General features: G+C 37.7%; 1 protein-coding gene across 3 annotated transcripts; it reads left to right on the top strand.

Annotated features, from left to right (window-relative positions):
• Positions 1–14,584: 14,584 nt before the first annotated feature.
• On the top strand, positions 14,585–19,037 carry atf5b (activating transcription factor 5b). Of its 3 annotated transcripts, XM_029172064.2 has the most exons (4): positions 14,585–14,810; positions 15,490–15,705; positions 16,038–17,223; positions 17,839–19,037. In XM_029172064.2, the coding sequence occupies exons 2-4, from the start codon at positions 15,564–15,566 to the stop codon at positions 18,023–18,025; spliced, it is 1,515 nt and encodes a 504-aa protein (XP_029027897.1). In that variant the 5' UTR covers positions 14,585–14,810; positions 15,490–15,563; the 3' UTR covers positions 18,026–19,037. The 3 variants fall into 3 exon arrangements, with proteins under 3 accessions (XP_029027897.1, XP_029027899.1, XP_029027898.1); XM_029172066.2 differs by lacking the exons at positions 14,585–14,810; positions 15,490–15,705 and adding an exon at positions 15,738–15,786; XM_029172065.3 differs by lacking the exons at positions 14,585–14,810; positions 15,490–15,705 and adding an exon at positions 15,745–15,852.
• The last annotated feature ends 1,605 nt before the right edge of the window (positions 19,038–20,642 follow it).

Below are 20,642 nucleotides of genomic sequence, written 5' to 3'. Positions count from 1 at the left end.
GTAAGAAGGAGTGATAATTGCAATGACTGATGCATGGTTCTGTATTAAAATGTTCACATGTGTCTTAGGTTTACACCTTTTAGACTGTTGCAACATTCAAGTCTTTGTTCAATAAAATAAATGTGTTGAAATTAGTATGTGTTTCTTTCCATCTTGAGGAAGCTCCTCAGCTACATGGTCTTTCTGCTATTATACTGTATCCTGTAGCTTAAATGGCGGACCTTCTTGACTCTGGAGTGGGGGATCTGGGTTTAATCCCCGTCTGAGTTATGTTTATGCAATCACATTATAATATAAATATTTGTATTTGCCAAATAAATTGTGTTGTATGCTTAATGTATTGCTATATTAGTAATCTATATTATAGATTTTCATTAGTATGTACTGTATACTGAGCAGTACTTTAAGCAGCTGTTGTGGCTGAGTGACTAAGGAGTATTACTCTGATGCAGGAACTCCTGGTTTGAAACCTGACTGAACAAGTCTTTCAACAAAATTTAGAAGAAGGTCTTACAGGACTATAGTCATGTGTGAAATGTTGTTTTATTGAAATCAAACTGCTTTTGTTTTATTTGTGCACATTCAGCTCTGCAACTTTTTCTTTGCAGATCTGATCAGCTATATAATCAACTCAGTTTCAGTAATGTTTCAACTAAATAATTACAAATGGTTAATTCAAATATTTTACAGTATAATAAAAACCCACACTCCTTTCCTCAAAATGTTTTCACAATAAAAGCAATTCAATAGTTTATTAGCATGTTTTCTGCTTTTGACTGGATAGTTACTGACACTGTTTTAAATCATTGAACTAATGTTCAAAATCATTAGCTTTAATAGAAAATCTGTCAACTGCTTCAGCCTTTTCCTCATCGACCACTCATTCTGAGGCTCAATGGTATGAGTCCCTGACTTGGGAGTAGGAGATCTACTTTTCATTCCTATTGGAGGCATGTTTATGCATTCAGTTCTTAATATAACTACATTGATTTCCTTCAGATACATACAGACATATATCTGTGACTAGTCATTCACACTGTTTTACACTTTAGCAATTAACCACACACACTTTTCAAAATAAAAGCACTAATTCAGATCTTCAGCTTTATATGGTAATTTTCTTGCTTTCAACTGGTTTATTATGACTTTAGTAATTAGGCACACACTTCCTCCATATCCTTACAAAATAAAAGCACCAACCCAACTCTTTACACTAAAGTCTTTACACTAAATAGCACATTTTCTGCTTTTGCTTAGTTAATTATGATTAGTTAATGAGACTATATCACTGTTTAGCAATTACCTGCACATGCTTCCTCCAATGCTCCAACTTTTCCAAATTTAAAGCTGCAGCTGTTTTAAATGTTTTCACAACTTTAAACTATTCTTTGAGCTCTTGAGCTCTATTTACCTATTTTGACAATTTATCTATATTTTGTGCTTAAGCTACTTTCAGATACGTTTTTAAAGTTTCAGCTAGTTTCGGAAGTTCTTCAGCAATATATTCAGTGTGGAAGCATTCACTGTGCGTTTTCTTTTGGAAATGCTTTTTCTAGTGGTTCTAGTTCTTCCGTCTGCATCTAACTAGTCCCGCATACTTTAAGCTACAGAAACCATTCAAATATCAAAACATGCAGCTTTTTAAGGAGACACGGGCTATTATTTTCCTCATTCATATTCACTCATTGATGAGACAGGTCCATGTCATTGGACAAAATTTTCTCACAAAGGAAAGAATCTCCGGGAGAACCCCTGTGCCCCTCTGGGACTCTGTGTCTGGACCCTGTGTCCATTGAGGATGCAGAGGATATATTCATATTTTGGACTTTGATAACAGGGCTACTCATGATTGGTCTTGGTGGTGCCCTGCTTTATCGGAAGATTGGAAAATCTGCGGCCGGCTTATTGACATGTCCACCGGCCGTGGAGTTACAAATGCCGCTGGGGGCCATGGTTACTCGGCTGACGGAATTACACCAGAGGATGGCCTGGATTGATGGACTTACAAGTAACACCTCAGCTCGTTCAGATCATATGCATCATAGGATGACCCGGATGGAGGGACTGAGTAACACCTGTTACCTGTTGGGGCAGTGTGAGGGTTGCGATAGTGCCAAATGAATTAGCAACACCATCTAGTCTCAAAAAGGGCTGAATTTAATTAGCCTCACACGGGTTGCACCAATTATGTTGGGAATATGTAAGGAGCACAAATTATAATATTTGGATATATAGCTCCTGAGTGGAGATACCAATTATGTTTATAATTTAGATTGACAAATTTTAGTTATTATCTTAAATATATATCTATATGACAAAGGTCTATATTTTGGTAAGTGAAACACTTACTTACTACTACTACTACTACTTACTACACTTACTATTATAGATTTAATAATTATTAATTGAATTAATAATTACCTAATTTACGGGGCAACACCCTGTTTCCAGGGACCAATAACCAATTTGGAATAGCCAATACAGTCTCAATTGTATTTAGGTTGGTTGAAGGATGAACTCTGTACCATAGCTGACTCAATTCACCGGTGCTGTAAAACCATATACAAATAATCACAGACAACGACCAATTAAATTATGAACGCTTTATTAGACAATTAATATTAACTGCAGTGTCAACACTATCTTGGATAACTCAGCAAATGACAACTTAATCTTATGGTGTGTTCGTCTGGACATACTGTATGTGTATGCGCGTTACCTGAGATAAGAGGGGTGTGTAATTCTGTTAATAACAAATTATACACATGAGGTGTGAGAACACATCTCAGCCCGTTCGGATGCCCGGATTGCAGGACTGACTAGTAAGATTCCAGCCTGTTCGGAGGAAGACAAGAGACAGAGGGATAACATCTGCAGAAAGACTGAACACTTGGTGAATATAGTGACAGCCTTGTCTGACTTTTGAGATGTCACGGGTAACCCATGGTCCCACAAGAGGCGATGAAGCCCTGAGTTCTGACGACAATATGGATTATTGATCTAGACAAATTAGTCATGGACTGTTAAAATGTACTAGAATTGGCTGTGTATTATTCTGTCCCTTCTTTCTTACTTCTAGACACACAAAAGATTGTCTCTTTTTGGACGCTCACTCAGCAGAGTGCAAATTCAATTCAATTCAATTCAATTTTATTTATATAGCGCCAAATCACAACAAAGTTATTTCAAGGCACTTTACAAAGTAAGGTTTAAAACCTCACACAACTAAACCCAACAAATCCCACATACAGCAAGCATTTAATTTGACAGCAACAGTGGAGAGGAAAAACTCCCTCTCTAACGAGGAAGAAACCTCCAGCAGAACCAGACTGGATGTAGGCGGCCATCTGCCTCGACCGGTTGGGGTGAGAGGATAGAGAGATACAAAAGCACAGCAACAAGCAACAACAAGCAACAACAGAGCACAGGCAGGATGGTAGGACCAGGGACTGGATGCAGGCAGGATGGTTGGATCCGCAGCTGCCCATCACAGACACCAAACTTTGAGTCCAATGATACCTGTAGGTGAGGACAGAGAGGGAGAAAGAGTGGGGGTGGGGGGGGAGAGAGGAGAGAAGCACAACTACTGGACAGAACGAGACAAGGTTAGTTAAACATGATGATGGGAGGTTATGGGACAGAGGAGGTAGAAGGAAACAGAGGAGCTCAGTGTATAAATTAAGTCCCCCAGCAGTCTATGTCTATTGCAGCTTAACTAAGAGATGGTTCCTGTGACTAACAATAATTGCCAGTGACCTGAACCATCCCTAACTATAAGCTTTATCAAAAAGGAAGGTTTTAAGCCTAATCTTAAAGGTGGAGAGTGTGTCAGCTTCTCGAACCTGAAGAGGGAGCTGGTTCCAGAGGAGAGGAGCTTGGTAGCTAAAAGCTCTGCCCCCTGTTCTACATTTAAACACTCTAGGAACCACAAGTAGCCCAGCGCTCTGAGAACGAAGTGTTCTGCTGGGAGCATAAGGAACTATAAGGTCTTTAAGATAAGAAGGAGCTTTATCATTGAGTACTTTGTATGTGAGTAGGAGAATTTTAAATTCTATCCGACATTTTACAGGCAGCCAGTGCAGAGAAGCTAATGTAGGAGAAATGTGATCTCTCTTTCTAAGTCCTGTCAGAACTCTGGCTGCAGCATTTTGAATGAGCTGTAGGCTTTTTAAGGAGCTGTTAGGACATCCTATGAGTAAGGAGTTACAGTAGTCCAGCCTAGAGGTAACAAATGCATGGATCAGTTTCTCTGCATCGCTCTGAGAGAGGATGCTTCTGATTTTAACTATATTTCTAAGGTGGAAGTAGGCGGTTCTGGAGATTTGTTTAATGTATGATGTTAAAGAGAGATCCTGGTCAAACATGACACCAAGGTTCCTCACAGTAGAATCTGAAGCTAATGTTATGCCATCCAGGGTGGCTATCTGACTCAATAGTGTCTCTCTCAGATTTTTAGGCCCAACAATAAGAATCTCGGTTTTATCTGAGTTTAGTTGAAGGAAGTTTTGGGACATCCAGGATTTGATGTCTTTTAAACAACCCTGAATTTTGACTAGTTGATCTGTTTCATTTGGTTCCATGGACATGTATAGCTGAGTATCATCTGCTTAAAAATGAAAATTAATAGAATGCTTTCTAATAATCTCACCTAGAGGAGACATGTATAGGCTAAACAGAATTGGACCCAGCACAGAACCCTGTGGAACTCCATAGCTAATCCTTGTGCGTGTGGAGAATTTATCATTAACATGAACAAACTGGAATCTGTTCAACAAATAGGATTTAAACCATCCCAATGCTGTTCCATTAATCCCGATTCTATGTTTTAGTGTCTGTAATAGAATGTTATGATCAATTGTATCAAATGCAGCACTAAGATCTAACAGGACAAGGACAGAAACTAGACCATTGTCCGAAGCTAATAGAAGATCATTAGTGACTCTAACCAGAGCTGTTTCTGTGCTATGATGTTTTCTAAATCCTGACTGAAAATCTTCATATAGGTTATTCCCACTAAGGTGGTCAGATAATTGTTTAGCCACGATTTTTTCCAGAATCTTGGAAATAAAGGGTAAATTTGAAATGGGCCTATAGTTGGCTAGTTGTCCAGGGTCAAGTGTTGGTTTTTTCAATAGAGGTTTGACCACAGCCACCTTAAAAGCCTGTGGTACATAGCCTAGTTGTAAAGATTGGTTGATTTGATTTAATATGGATGAGCTGATTAAAGGTAGAACTTCTTTGAGTAATCTGGTTGGGATTGGATCTAAAAGACAAGTGGACGACTTGGAAGAGTTAATTATTGAGGTTAACTCCATATGAGTTATGGGGGAGAAGCTGTCTAGGTAAGACAGAGGATTTAATAAATTTAAAGTTGATGGATCTAGACAGTGCTTTCTGTCATTTGGAAGAAGTCACTGCTGAATGTTTTTTCTAATGATGATAATTTTATTAGTAAAGTAGCTCATAAAGTCATTGCTGCTGAGATTTAAGGGGATAGTAGACTCAATACAGCTATGACTCTTTGTCAGCCTGGCTACAGTGCTGAAAAGAAACCTGGGGTTGTTTTTGTTTTCCTCAATTAGGGAGGAATAATATGTTTTTCTAGCAGCACAAAGTGCTTTTTTATATTTCATTAGACTGTCCTTCCATGCAATGCAGTTTACATTTATTTTCTTGGAACGCCACTGTCTTTCTAGTTGTCTAGTCCTTTGCTTTAGGCTGCGGATGTCTGAGTTATACCACGGAGCTAACCTCCTCTGATTCACTGTCTTCTTCTTCAGAGGAGCCACTGTGTCTAACATTGTACGTAGAGAAGCTGCAGCATCATCTACAAGACAGTCAACCTGTTCATAAGGATTAAGGTGACTGTTCTCTGTGTATTTGCAAGACATTGAGGCAAAAGATGATGGAATCATCTGCTTGAATCTGGCAACAGCATTGTCAGATAAACATCTGCTATAGTAACATTTCTTTCCAGCTGTTATAGGGTCAGTTGTGCTAAATTCAAAAGTTAATAAGAAATTGTCAGATAACAGAGGGTTTTGGGGAAGAACTATTAAATTATCAATTTCAACCCCATATGTCAGGACAAGATCTAGGGTGTGGTTAAAACGATGAGTGGGTTCATTTACCTGCTGTGTAAAACCAAAAGTGTCTATTAAGGAGTTAAAAGTAGTGCTGAGACAGTTGCTGTCAACATCTACATGAATGTTAAAGTCTCCCACTACAATGACTTTATCTGTGCTAAGAACTAAGTCAGATAAGAATTCAGAGAATTCAGTTAAGAACTCTGAATATGGAGCAGGAGGACGGTAAACAATACAAAACACAACTGGTTTCTGAGTTTTAGAGTCTGGGTGAGAAAGGCTCAGAGTGAGGCTCTAAAATGAGTTATAACTATGTTTAGGTTTAGGAGTAATTAATAAATCAGATTTATAAAATAAATCTGATTTATAAAAAATCCCATTTATTTTTTCAAACTTCTCATATATCACTGCTGCACAATCTCCTCCCTCAGGGTGCAGCACACAAAAAACACAGACAAAAACAAAGAACACAATATACATGAAGAAAATGCTAAATTAATTTTACCAAAGTTATAACATTACTTAAATCCTAACTTTAACTATAACACTACAAACACAAGAATGTTTACTTTACCCATAAGCCTTAGCGGTTCAGGACAGGAATAACCCCCCTGGGCTGCTACAACGTGTTAAAATGAGTATTTCTCTTCATCTGGAGAAAGCACTTCAGCTATGTCCTTAATCAGCTTTAATATCCTGTGGCTCAATGGCTCAAGTCCGTGACTCCTGTCTACGACATGTTTATACAACGTCAAAATATAAATATGTCTATTTCTAAAAAAAAAACCCAAGTTTTATGATAATGTATCACCAATGTTTAACTATATTATTGATGTTTTAAGAAATTTTCAGTTTCTAATATGTGTATAGTGCTGAAGTGTCATCAGCAACTAGTTAAAGGACTGTTGTAACAACATGTGTTACTTTTTAAAATTACATCAAACTGCTTTTGCTTTTTTTTGCTTCTTCTCCAAATATTAAACAACTCCTAAATCTCTTAAGATACATTAATCTGTGCTTCCTGTTTCCTTTGTGTACATTTAGTTTGAACCACCTCTTCAGATATATACAGTTCTACATTAAGTTCATCAGCTACTTTCAGCAATTCGTCAGCAATACATTCAGCATGGAAGCATTCACTGTGCATTTTCTTATGGAAATCTGTTAGCATTGATATTTCCTTTCTACGTCCTTTCTGCGATAGTTGGTACCTAACTCCTGCATGCTTTGAGCTACAGAGACCCTTCAAATGTCAAAATGTCATTTGTTTTGAGAAGTGTGCTATTATTTTTCTTTTCATATCTTTATACTTTTTGAAATATGAAGCGTTGTCATTTCCCTATAAAAATGAATGGGACTTTTACCATTGCCAGTAGAATGTGTAATGCAGCTACAGTATGTGAGCAGATACTGACAGCTGCTTTGGCTGAATGGCTGAAGTCCTTCACGCTGAAGCCTGGAGTCTTAGGTTCATTTCCCAATTAGCGCAAGAGAAAGATGTGAAAGTGAAATTAAATAGATTACAAGAAAGTAAACATATAAGGCTCTTTGCAAAGTGAAAAAAATGTTAAAAATGTTATGTGTTTTTCCACTTCATTCCACTGTATGGAGTTTTCTTGTGTTCTTTCTGCGTCCTTTGTGTACATTCACCCAAGTTTAAACAACCTCTTCAGATATATACAGCTCTACATTCAGTTCATCACCTACTTTCAGCAATTCGTCAGCACTACATTAAGCATGGAAGCATTCACTGTGCATTTTCTTATGGAAATGTGTTAAGTATTGATATTTCCTTTCTACCCCTTTCTGCGATCGTTGGTACCTAACTCCTATGTATTATGTTGTGGCTGTTTTTAGGAGGAGAGTGTTTGGCTCAGAAGCTTCCATGTGCCAGGCCTGTCTGTTGGTACCAGTCCAAGACATCAGCCATCCACTACACATGTTCTTATCCAGGTCCAGTCCTCAGAGTAACACCTTACTGTACCTGTTGGTCTCCAGAGCTTGGAAAACAACCCAAGGTCTCAGGTACAAAGACTGCAAGTATAAGAGATTTAGCTGGGTACGATTTGCCCATGTCAGACTCCTGCAGACTCAGACTCTATTAATTATAGAGCCTCGGTGGTTTTTTAACCTGCCATTAAAGGCCAAATCAACTACAGTCTTTATACAGGCACCATCAACCCCTCATCTGTATTTTCATTTTACCTGCATTGAACAGAAAATAAATCCAACTCCACTTTCTCCATTTCTCATGATCAGGGTGATACCACCGGCTTGCTGGTGAAGGTGCTGAGGGAGCAGGGGAAACATTGTTTGAACTACAGTAAAACACAGCTCCCCTCAGCTCCCAGATCAAAGGCGTAGGATTACCAACAGCCTGCTGTAATGAGACCACAATGAGTTGAAATAGCTAGCATGGCTTGGTACACTCTCCCCCAACCACAACATCGTTATTAAGAGGCTGCAGTGGAAAACCCTGAGAAAAACAACAGTAATCTAGTAATGTGGGTTTCTCTGGATGCAAGCGTGTCTGCTTCGTAGAAAACAGTTGCAATGCTGTGTGAAAAATCTCAGATTTAATAAATTTCTGGTTTTATATTAATCAATATATCTGCCATGAAACCAGTGCTGTGCAGTAGAATAATGTTATTTGTCCATAACCACATTTTTCTCTCAGTTCACAGACACCGGTGGAGATCCTGTCTCGCTCAATAAACTTCATTTATCCCCATGAATTTATGGTAATTTAATATATAAGGCCATATACAGTACATGTGTGTGTTATTTATTCAAATGTCAGAATTGATCTTTCCGTTTATAAGCTACAATTTATTTTAGATTATGTTGATACTGACGGTAGAAATTTTAAGGTGAGAAGGATAGAGACAACATGTAACAAATGCCAATAAGCAGTACTGAGACAGTGCAACACTAAGAGTTACAAAGTTATGGTGCAGAAACTACTATACAAATGTTAGTGAGATATAAAGGCAGTAGCAGTGATCCGGATCCAGTATTGGTTTATAATTATATAGACATTCACGTTTATCTGTTTTATTGCTCATTTTGTTCATTTTGATTTCAGGTTATTTACAGTTTAAAGCTCCACTTCACAACAAAACCACTTCAAGGCACTTACTGTATGAGCACAAAACCACAAATATTCATAAGTCCAACAAATCATTTGTGGTTAAGGTTACAGTGTATCTATCTGCAACATACTTTATATATATTTGCTTCTGGCATGTACGTATTAGAATAAAAACGGTGGACACCCTTCATATTGATCAAATCTTTTACTGACTTAATTGTGATGTATATATTGAAATGTCTTTGACTTTTGTCTTATTATCATCTGCATGTATTTAATGCATACCACATTCATAACAACATTCATTTTTCTCTTCCAAAATAATCTATTTCAATCTAAGACAAAGCAATATATCATTAATTAAACTTCCCTATTCAGAGTTACAGAGTAAACAAACACAGGCGTATTGAATATATTGTGCTTTGTCTTCTACAAGCATTTACAAAATATCACAACAAGCAGTGATGAAGGCAGATCTAAGCATCATGGGAACTAAATTAAATTGCCTACATCTGATATGTTTTCACACTTCCTGCGTAGCGCTACTATTCCCACCATTACAGGATAATTACAGGACATGTTCATTTAGATTTACGTTTTAAGCTAATTAATTATCTGCATTTTGCATTTGTTTGCATTTGTTGCAGTTTGTATGTGTGTGTGTAAAGGCTAACAGCTCTGCAGTATTACCCTATGAACGCTGCAATTACAGCAGGTTTTAACTTTCCTTCCATGCCCAGCTCCCTGTTGCAGAGAGATGAGAGGAGAAAGTGACATGCCACTTCACATGTTCTCCTCAGGGAACACTTATCAAAACAATATGCCAGCCGTCATTCAAACACACCCGTCCACACTTCACCACTTTGAAGTTTCCCTCATCCTCTTGTTTTTTAATCCCCCTTGCCTTTTCTCTCAATGTAATCCCACTGTAACCGCAGGGATTCTTCACAATTCAGACCATTTGTTCATACAAATACAACACTTCATCAACAAATAACAATACGTTGAGAGCTACTATTGAATGAAGAGGATACGTCTAAATGGGTTCAAGTGTTGGCGCGGCCATGCATCTCTGCCTCTGTTTTGCCAATCCCTATAAAAAGTTAATGTAAGCAAGATTCACAGGGAGCAGCTGGTGATGAAATTATGGTGTAACTGATACCAATGTGCCATAGTAGAGAAGTGCATGGCCGCGTGCGTTTTTGAAGGAGGCTCTTCCCATCCCATGATGCGCTGCTGGAGAGAGCTCCTGTATAGCTGTACAGTACAAACGGACAAATGGAGGGCAATACTGCACAAAAAACAGGCAATCGTTTTGCCGCAATACAGAAAATGCCTGCAAGTGAGGGGATTGATTGGAAATTACATATTGCACACAGCAGTGAAATCTGCTATATATACTCTACTGTATATATTTACAGTCCATTCTACATTCTCCAATAATCCAGTTGCAATTTATATATTTTTTATAACCTATTGATTTTTTTATAAAGTTAAAGTGGTACCAAAACTTAAAATTTCAGGTAGATGTGGGAGTTATATGGTCACGGATCTACACATGGAATTTTTAGAGGGTACAAGACAAATAAAATTCAACATTCTTGCATGGACATTGCACATATATTTCCATCATCGCCGCGACCCAACATGATTACAAATTCATGTGCGATTAAAAAGGTGGGTGCTTCATGCATAGTAAAAAATACTGCCTTGTCTGCAAAAATAGCAGGTCAAACAATAGGGGTAAATAATGCGAATGTGAAAAGTCTGAGGGGGAGGTCATAAAACCTGCGGCTACAGGGATGCCAAAAACATGTTTTGAACTGGGGTGAGCCAGTGTTGCCTATTACTATAGCAACAGGAAGACTTGGCTGCTTCAATCAGCTCTTGGTTTCTTGGGGAGGCACCGGGTTGGCAGAGGTGCTCCAGCCAAAAAGAACTGTGCCATTCTGGTTTTACTAATGAGGGAAGCAGGATCCACTTTTTGTCATCTTGCCTGTCCACCCTCCACATGTCTTACTGTAGCTGTTACACTTCCCATCATGCTACACAAGTAGCCCGGAGGTCACATCTTGACAGCCTGTCAAGAGAGAAATAGTCAACTGCCAATATCTGATTACAGAAAATTATAATATAAGGTGCTGTGTTGCAAAGTACATTTAGTCTTACATTCCAGATTCATTTTGATAAAGCAGTGCCTACAGATGGATTAGCACACATATTTGATGCAAATATGTTTTTTTTATTTTAGTGGTTGTCATTGTCTCAGACCAAGCTCCCCTGAAGCAGTCAGTTGTTTTATGGTAAAAAGTCGCATCATTTTGTTTTTGCTTAAAGTGTGTATGTGTTTTTGTGTGTGTTGTTATTTTTCAGCTCTGCAGAAAGAGTGAATGTGGCGAAGCAGTAAAAACTACTCCACATCCTGAAAAAGGGTCTTCTTCTGCAATTATCCAATGCTGATGTGTTGATTTGACATTATATAATTTGGGGCATGTGACTGCCCTAAACAAAACAAACAAACTACAGTATGTAAGATGTTCAACAAATTAAAATCTATATTATTAATTTGTAAATAAGACCATTTAATTTCGGAAATGCTAATCCTTCATTTATAAAAATGAAAGAATAAATAAAAGAGTACAATGATAAAACACACTCACATCCAATCATTTCAAATTTCCATTATGAATCAGATATTTTTTTATATTCAGCTGGTGTATTATGTGCAGTAATGTAAATTTTAAATTACAAATTTAATTTTTGTATTGGATCTTTTAATACCCTGTTTTTTTAACCAAATTTATGTTTTATCTTTTTATTTATTCAAAACCTAAGAATGAAAATACCAATATTACTATAATATTCCATTTTAATACCTCAATATTAATCTCTCTCTATGCTCAACAATTCCTAAACTGTTTCAGGTTGGATTTTATTTAAAATACTTTGGTCAGAGTCAGGAAAGATTGTCCAGTATGATGAAGACATTGTGTGTGAAAGGTTTGCTATATTTACCCCACTGACAATCTTTTTCTAGTCTTAAGCATGTGCTTTGCGTATGTGACCCAACCATAAGAACTAGGAAGAAAGAGAAAAAACTGAATGTTAGTTGTTAGCAATCAAGTACACATACTGTAATAGAGTAGTTCACAGTAACAAAAATAACCATTGGACAAACTGTATCAGGCCCACAATGCTTGATGTACCTGAGTCAGTCCGATGCACCAGGATGAGGTTACTCTCAGATTAGATCTGAAGGACAGAGGAACCTCTACAACAGAATACTGGATTTTGGTCTGCACTAATCACACAATAACACTAAACAAAACAATGAATTTCATGACAGTTATCAAGTTACAGTATCATGATATTTATTTAGTGCAGTCCGCAGTCTGCCTCTGTGGCAGGCAGTCACAATAGAAACATCACCATACCACAGCATTATATAAATTATATCAGTAAATACTACTCATTGCAATCTAATCAAAAGTTGATTTAGACATATAATTAAAAAACCTTATGGTGAAAACTCCAACTCACTGGTAAAATACAGTACGAGTACATTACTACACATTAACCAGTATTATGAATGACTTTTTTCCTCAGCTATATTTATCAATTTCAGGTGTCATTTTAAAGAGCAGTGTTGTATAGCGTGCACTGTACTTTACATATGAAAATGTGTCTTTATTATGGGCCTGTAATGCAAGTGAAGTACCCAAATACCATCAAAACAATTCTTTTACAGTCAGCACATAACGCTCAACCTAAGTTAAAATCACTCCTTCAATTTGGCATCTATTTGTGGGGTCTGGGATTTGGGGCTGGGATTTATATAACTCTACATAATTGTTTTTTTCATATATTGCGCAAGGTTCATTTGATAAAATTAGGCCATATCAACAAGGGAAAGAAAATTGAGTCTGGGTCTAAAATTGAAAACAAATCACATGTCAGATCTTAAAAAAAACTTATTTTTCAAAGAGATAAGTAGGTTCTAGGATGAAACAAAGAGTTACTGTATATTATAGTTATATTGTACACTAAAGATTTTAATATACATATATACAGTACATACAGCATATGTATGACTGTTTATAAACAAAATATGTCTTTGGTTATAGTGCATATTGTTAACATTTGAAAAAGGATTGTCAAAATATCATAAAAATGTAATATTAATGTACTGTTATTACATTATACATATGTAACTTGCTTACAGTACATGTCTGTTCCTTGGGCGTCAGTGTTGGACTCTCATTTAGCTGACCCCTCAGCTGACTCCTTTCTCATTTCATGTTCACAACGGCAGCAATGGGTGAAAACACAGAGCTGCTGCCAACATCTGAAGTAATGTGGGAGGTTTGTTCCAGGGTTTAACACTTGTAAAAAGCTGCAAATGTGGTCACTGACTGTAATAATCTATTGGTAAACCACATATTTTTACTGGTGTAAATGCTGTTGCTGGGACCTCTTGCAGTTTAATCATTTATAACTTATAATACTATGAAGACACTGCTCTCATTGAAATGATATGATGTGCATTAGAAAACTCAACGTAGCCTGTAAAAAAGTATATAAAGTAAAGCAAAAGTATTAGAAAAGTGATATTTTGTCTGTTAGGGTTAACAAATGTATCATTTTAACTGAGGAAATAATATTTTGACCAAATGAAGACTGAGAAAAGTAAGATATAAATAAAATTCAGTTTTATTCTAAGAGGCTATATGTCTTTCCTGTTGTGTCACAGGTTAAACTGTACAATGCACTAGTCACAAGTTGGACCTAATGTGTAATGATTAGCAATCAGTGTAAGAGTAATAGCAGACCAATAGAAATAGAAAAGTTCCCCCAGACAAACCAATGGTGTGGCTACATTGTTAAAGCGCTCAGCGAATCCCCAGCGGATCTGATGCAACAGGGATGCAACTAAGGTTACACCATCGAACTGCAACATCGTGTCCTTCCGCTACGGCGCATCAAGAACTAGTACCGGCTCAGCCGTCTACTTTCTGTATCGCCACAGTCGTTTACTGCTTTAACAATGTGCTTAATGTACTGTTTAATGTTCAGTGTACAAATTTATAAAGTAAACAGGAGGTTTGTCGACTTTAAAGATGTTTGTGTGTCCTGCGTTTATGGGTTTCAGTGTGTATTCTGAAAGCAGTTTTAACGCTAGGTTTTCATTATTTTCCATAGCGTATGAGTAATGTGTAACTTAGAACACTGCAAGCACAACACTGAGTTGTAGTTTTTGTTGCGATTGTTTCAACAAAAAATTAAATGTAATTCAAATACACACATACACAGACATGCACACACACGCGCACACTAGTCTCTGGATACCGGGAAAGTCCTCACATTATGACGTAACTGCCCGGCGCGCTCTGTAAACTGCGAACGGATACGGTGTGCTGTGATCAGGTCCTGGTGTTAGGAGTTGAAGAAGTAGCGGATTTAAAAACTTTCTGTCTGCTATCCTGTTCGGCGAAATAGCACTTCAAGAAGAGTCCCTGTTTTCCAAAAGGAAAAGAAATGGCGTTTTAAATCATATCTGTATTCCTGCTTTCCGTGAAAATTCGTGTGCTTTGCTTCCCGCAACGCACTTTAAAAGACAATTCTGAAACTATGGGGTGAGTAAACCTGTTTTCTATCTTTGAGTGAATTTTGTTCTCTTCTTTTAAGTAACAAACCATTTGAGACAACGCGTAACAAACATTTTGTTACCGTTATAAGTTATAACTGTTTATTTGTCTCATATACACGACTGTCCTGCTACTTTTCCTGCCATAGTTGTCACTTTTGCAAGTAACAATGTTAAATTTCTTGTGAAAAATTTGTGCATTTCTTAGAAAAACTTAATTTAGTATTCAAAGTGTGCAAAATATCGTCCTGCAGTGTATATTCTTCCTGTCTTTAGTTATTAGTTGTTTCATAACAAGTGTTCAAACTTACTACTATACTACCATTTTTGTCATAGTTAAACATTTTTTAAATATATATGGCAGGTAAATATTTTCAAAATGTTGTTTATAATATAACTGTTGTAACCTAAATCAGTTTTGGCTTTACAGCATAAGGTGACAGGTGGGGTATTTTCAACTTAGTAAACCTGAAGTAAGTTTATTAATAGTAGTAATAACAACATTATAACGTGATGTCTATGTTGAGTCAAAGCATTTTAAATCAATTGAACTTACTTTATTTTGAGTACTTTTACATTTTAGTGAGTCAAAATTGGGATTTTTAAAACAAAAAAAAAACACAAGTAGAAACAATTAATTAATTTTCTTATTTTTTTGCTCCCCACAGGTGTATCACAGCTATTTCCTCCACTTATTGCACGATTTGTGCTTTTGAACAATTTGATCGTAGCAGACGACACAATGGCGGCATCGATCCTTCGCAGCAAAATTCCTCTCATTTCCACAGTCGAGCTTGGCGCTCTCCTTCTTCGACAGGCTAGCATTCCTAGCCAATCAGAGCCTGCAACAGGGGTGGAGCCAGTGGAGAGGCAGCACATAATTGGTGAGTTTTGCCAAGACGCTTTTTTATTTTTCCACATCCCGAGGTTGGAGCCGCAGTGCAGCACGGGGCTAATGTCGTACAGTGAGTACAGCTAAGTGGATATTTATCGAATGCAGACGATGCTGTTCAATCATTTTCAGATGATCGGTTAGTTGTTCACTTGGATTTTTCGGATGTATTGGTTGATTTTAACTTAACATTTTTTCACATTTATCCTCTACACCTTGGGTGATTTTAGATTTTTTTCCTCAATTTGTAGTTATTTTGTATGAGCAGATGAATGAAAAAATGGATTGTTTTACTCATTATATGGTTATTTTTAACTTTTATAGGTGATGGTCACTCAGATTGGATGACAGAAAAAGTTGATTTGTCTTCATTTGTGTCGACGACTGAGTCTTCTCCGAGCTCATCACTTCCACCCTCACCATTAGACCAGGATGTCAAGGTGCCCTCGGATCTGGAGGTCATGACCTCTCTATTGCAGGAGGAGCTAGCTCAGCTTGAGGACTACTTCCGTTCTGAGTCCACATCAACAACAAATAAGTTGGACAAATCCTCAAAATGTGACAAAGGTGCCCAAGCCATGGGCTCCCAGTCTTATTATCAGTTGCCCTATGGTTCGTATGGGACCAGCCAATCAGAAACAAGCCCTGTGGTTGTTACCTTGGCAACAGGGGAACTGGACCTGGCCAGCTTCTGTGGTGGTCCGATTGGAAGAACCAAAATTGCTCGACCTGCTCCATACAACTACCATCACCGCTACCACCATAATAACGGGCGAAGAATAATCAGTGAGGCTGTGAAAGTCGGGGACGAAGTTGGACTTGATACATGGGGAACCAGAGGAAGTTACTCAGGAAGCACAGAGTTGTCTGTGAACCATTACTCTACACTGAAGACAGTAAGCAAGAGCAGCCTTGGTAGTGTTAAGAAGGTGAGAGAATGTGCTTTATCATTGAAGGAAGAGGACAGTTATTTTTCAGAAGGAATGTTTTGTAGCGAAGAGATTGCTCGAGGTTTTTGTTTGGGTGGCTCATATGACAGCCATCACAAGCGAGAGGGACAGTTGATGCACAATGTGAAGGTCAACGTAAGTTACGACAGCACAGGGCTTGACATCTTGCACTGCAGCAAAGATGGAGGACTTTCTGGAAATATACCCCAAGAGACAATGATGTCCAGTGATGGCTACTTCCACCAGTCAATGGCGAGCACAGAACCTTACCATAGCTTTATAGGTGATCTAGATCAGCAGTCACAAGCACAGGCTGTAGAGCCCCAACATGGCCACTACCTCTATCCAGAATGCCTTGCAGACCAAAGCTATGAATGTCTGTCCAGAGGTGAGGACAATGGGCCACTGATGGGGAACCCTATCCACCGCCCTTCCCACAGGCTAAAGGACGACCCCTGCTCAATGAAGCCATCTCTGGTGATGGGCGCAGTTTCTCTGGATGCCAGCAGTGGAGAAAGAAAGCAGAAGAAGAGAGATCAGAATAAAACTGCTGCTCATAGGTAAAGCACTCACTTCTTTGTTGTCTTCCCTTTCTTTTTCTCCTTTCTTTAACCTTTCACAAACATCTACATTTTTTACAGAAATGTGCATTGTAATGAAAAAAATATTTATACAGATTAGAAGTGTATTTTATATCAGCAAATGCCATGGGTCATTTCTCCTGACCCTGGTGTTTATTAGATTATCTATCAATTCTATCAATTGAAGATTGAGGTTTGTTATTTTGCTTTGCACTTTAAGATAACAGCTCTGTTACATAAGTCAACCATACTGGTTCATTCAATGTAAAAAATGAAACGTCCCTCACTCACTGCCAAATCTATCGCTACCTAATATATACTCTGCCTGCATCATATTTGTGTGTTTTGCTAAATATTAAGTCTGTAAAATGACAAACACAAATAAAGCTGATGTATTTTAGCAAGGGAAAACCTCACAAAGTTTTAAATGGTAAATTTGTATCAGTCATTACAGCCACAGTTCTCTGGGAGGGATGTCTGAGCTGTTTAAGTAACCCATTTGACGAATCTCAAAGGTCAAATGTGCTTGATTCATTAAAAAAGATACAAGACAGCAGAAACCTCTGAAACCAATCAAATGCCTTCCCATGGCAGGTACAGGCTGCGTAAGAGGGCGGAGCTGGATTCTCTGGAAGAGGAGCTACATGGCCTTGAGGGGCAGAACCGGGAGCTTCGTGACAAGGCGGAGTCTGTGGAGCGAGAAATCCAATACGTCAAAGATTTACTGATCGAGGTCTACAAGGCTCGCAGTCAGCGTCTCAAACAGGATGGCAGTGCCTAACAATGCTAATGCTGACCTCACCACAAACCTCCCAAACAGCATCAAGAGACAAAGCACAACACCAACTGATTTTGGCACCAAAAAATGTAGTTACATGTTTTTGGTAGTTCTTTTCTAAAAGCAAATCTAATATTTCCAAGAGGATGGCCAAACAAAAACACACCTTTTCCTAAAAATAGAACAGCAGCTTCCAAATGGGTGACTAAACTACATGTATAACGAGCCTTTGTGAGTAGGCTTCTGGAGGAGATGGTGAACTTGTCCGTGACCACTGTGATCCGAACTGCATTCACAGCCTTGTGATGACTGAGTTTTGGGCTTGCAACAATCGATCGTTTACAAAACACCTTTGAGTTAGTATTAGTGATTGAACTCCTGTGGTTTTTGTGATCAGCAGCATCGGGGCAGATCCATACTATTAAATATATTTTTATTTTCCATTTTATTTTGTCTTAATGTTCATTTGCTTACACAATCTACTAAATAAAGGGATTGCTTGAAAACGTGTGTAACATGCTCTACAAATATTCATTATCAGAAACATTTAGAGATTTGTATTGCTAAAATGTTGAGTATTTACACCTTTACCCCACTGAATACCCAATGCATGTTTGATTTTGGAAAAGCATGTGTGAGTGTTATTTGAAGGCAGTATTCTGTTAAGTGCATGGCTTTAAGATCTCCAATCCGTCAGTTTATCTGAGTTGACTTTCTTCTTGTCATCAGCTGGTGACGTGAGTTCCCTCCAGCATGACTCATGCTCAGGTTTTGGTTTTCTGCTTGGAGAAACAGGAACTTTTGCCGTCTTCTTTTTTTTTCTCTTCTCTCGCTCTCTCGGCTGTATTTTGCGAACAAACAATCACTTGTTGATACAACAATAAAACGTTGGGTAAGGGTAACTTCGTGGGAATTATGTTTTCAAAGTTGATAAACTAATTTGTCTCATTTCAGGTCCTTTAACCTGTCATTGTCAGGTCAATTACAGCCAAATAAAAAAACTTATGTAGTTTCATTCATGTCTACCTGTGGAGTGTTTACACTGTACAACCTGCACCAAGAACAAGCATGCACACAAGAGTGTGGCATTAAGAATTATAGCTGTACAGTATGAGGGAGATATAGAGGACAAACCCAAACTGCCACTCCCTTAACTACTGGTTGCAGCCCTTTTTATTTTGGCTGCAATGCAGAGTCCACAAGTCATTTCACACGATTCACCACTGGTTGGCACCATGTCAGTGCATGCTTTAACCGATACCTGAACATTCTGAATCATAACAGGCTTCTGATACACTATTTAAATCAACTTCTACAAACAAGAGAGAGGAACTAATAACTATTATCATTAGTACCATTGATGCTGTTTTTAACAATATTTAAGCATGTTGTTCTGCTCTGTGATTGGTCCCTGGGGATGAGAGAAATGGTATTAAGCAGTCAACAGAGAACATAAATTGCCTATCTCATCTCACAACTAATGGAGGGTTTGTAAATTGTGTGTGTGTGTGTGTGTGTGTGTGTGTGTGTGTGTGTGTGTGTGTGTGTTTTGTGTGTGTGCACAAGAGAAATCTCTTGGTATCTCTCCTAGCAGTCCTTTCAAGTGCATGAGGCAATATCACACAATACTTGCAACACGGGAAGAGATGCAAGTGAAGTATCAGAGTAAAAAAAGTATTGGGTTGACAGAGAATGCCATTATATGTGTTAAATCAGTTGTGTTTCAGTTTGTTTGATACAGATACAATGTTAAAGCCAACCGTAATGCCGATGTAAGATGTATATTGTGATCTGATTTTGCAATGCAATATTTTGAAATAAATTCTTTACTTTTAACATAGTATTTTTAAAGATGCAAATACAACTAAAATGCAAATAATTATGACTACATACGTTTTAAAAATGTTTAAAAAAGTTTAAAAAAGTTTAAATAGAGCTGAAACATTTATAAAATATATATACATATACCTAAATGCATACACACAGTAAATAAAGCTGTTTGTAGAATTGTTGAACACTTACCATATGTCCCAATATGTTAACCCTCCTGTTCCTGTCCCTTAATGACTGTACCTGAGTGCTATCGGCAAAATAATTAAAAAATTAGTATTTTGACCGGAGGGAGGGACAGTCTGTTTGATTGATTGATCACACACATTTGCCAATGCATTTTGCATAGTTACTGTTTCAGTTTAGACTAAATGATGGCCAACAAAGACTTTCCTTGAACAATGCAGCTAACATACTAGATTTAGTTTATGTCAATTGCTGGACATCCAGCAATTGACAGACAGATTCCATAGTACCTACAGTACACGTGAAATGCATATAACTTGGTCAGGATTAAAGAGAGAAATAAATGGAAGATGCTATTTAACAAATACAGTAATGGAAACTATGAATATGTAGTGCACCTAGTCATGCCATTCAGAGTTACGGTATCAATGCCCCAGCAGTGTTCCAGGCCTTAGTAAATGATGTCCCAAAAGAAAGAATGGTAAATAGGTTTGCGCTTGTTTATCTGGACAATAAAGTAATTTTGATTTTCTCATGAAACATGGATGAACAATTGAGCATGTCATCACTCATCCGTCAAAACAGGGATGTTTGGTAATTGCCA

The sequence above is a fragment of the Betta splendens genome, chromosome 13, assembly GCF_900634795.4.
Source record: "Betta splendens chromosome 13, fBetSpl5.4, whole genome shotgun sequence".
NCBI lineage: Eukaryota > Metazoa > Chordata > Actinopteri > Anabantiformes > Osphronemidae > Betta > Betta splendens.
This window is presented reverse-complemented; position numbering and strand designations above follow the sequence as displayed.

Bases quoted from the DNA above. Each gene is read 5' to 3' on its own strand.
- atf5b (XM_029172064.2), top strand. From the start codon at position 15,564: ATGGCGGCATCGATCCTTCGCAGCAAAATTCCTCTCATTTCCACAGTC. The intron at 15,706-16,037 runs GTGAGTTTTGCC...TAACTTTTATAG, and splicing joins GGAGAGGCAGCACATAATTG to GTGATGGTCACTCAGATTGG. The intron at 17,224-17,838 runs GTAAAGCACTCA...TTCCCATGGCAG, and splicing joins AATAAAACTGCTGCTCATAG to GTACAGGCTGCGTAAGAGGG.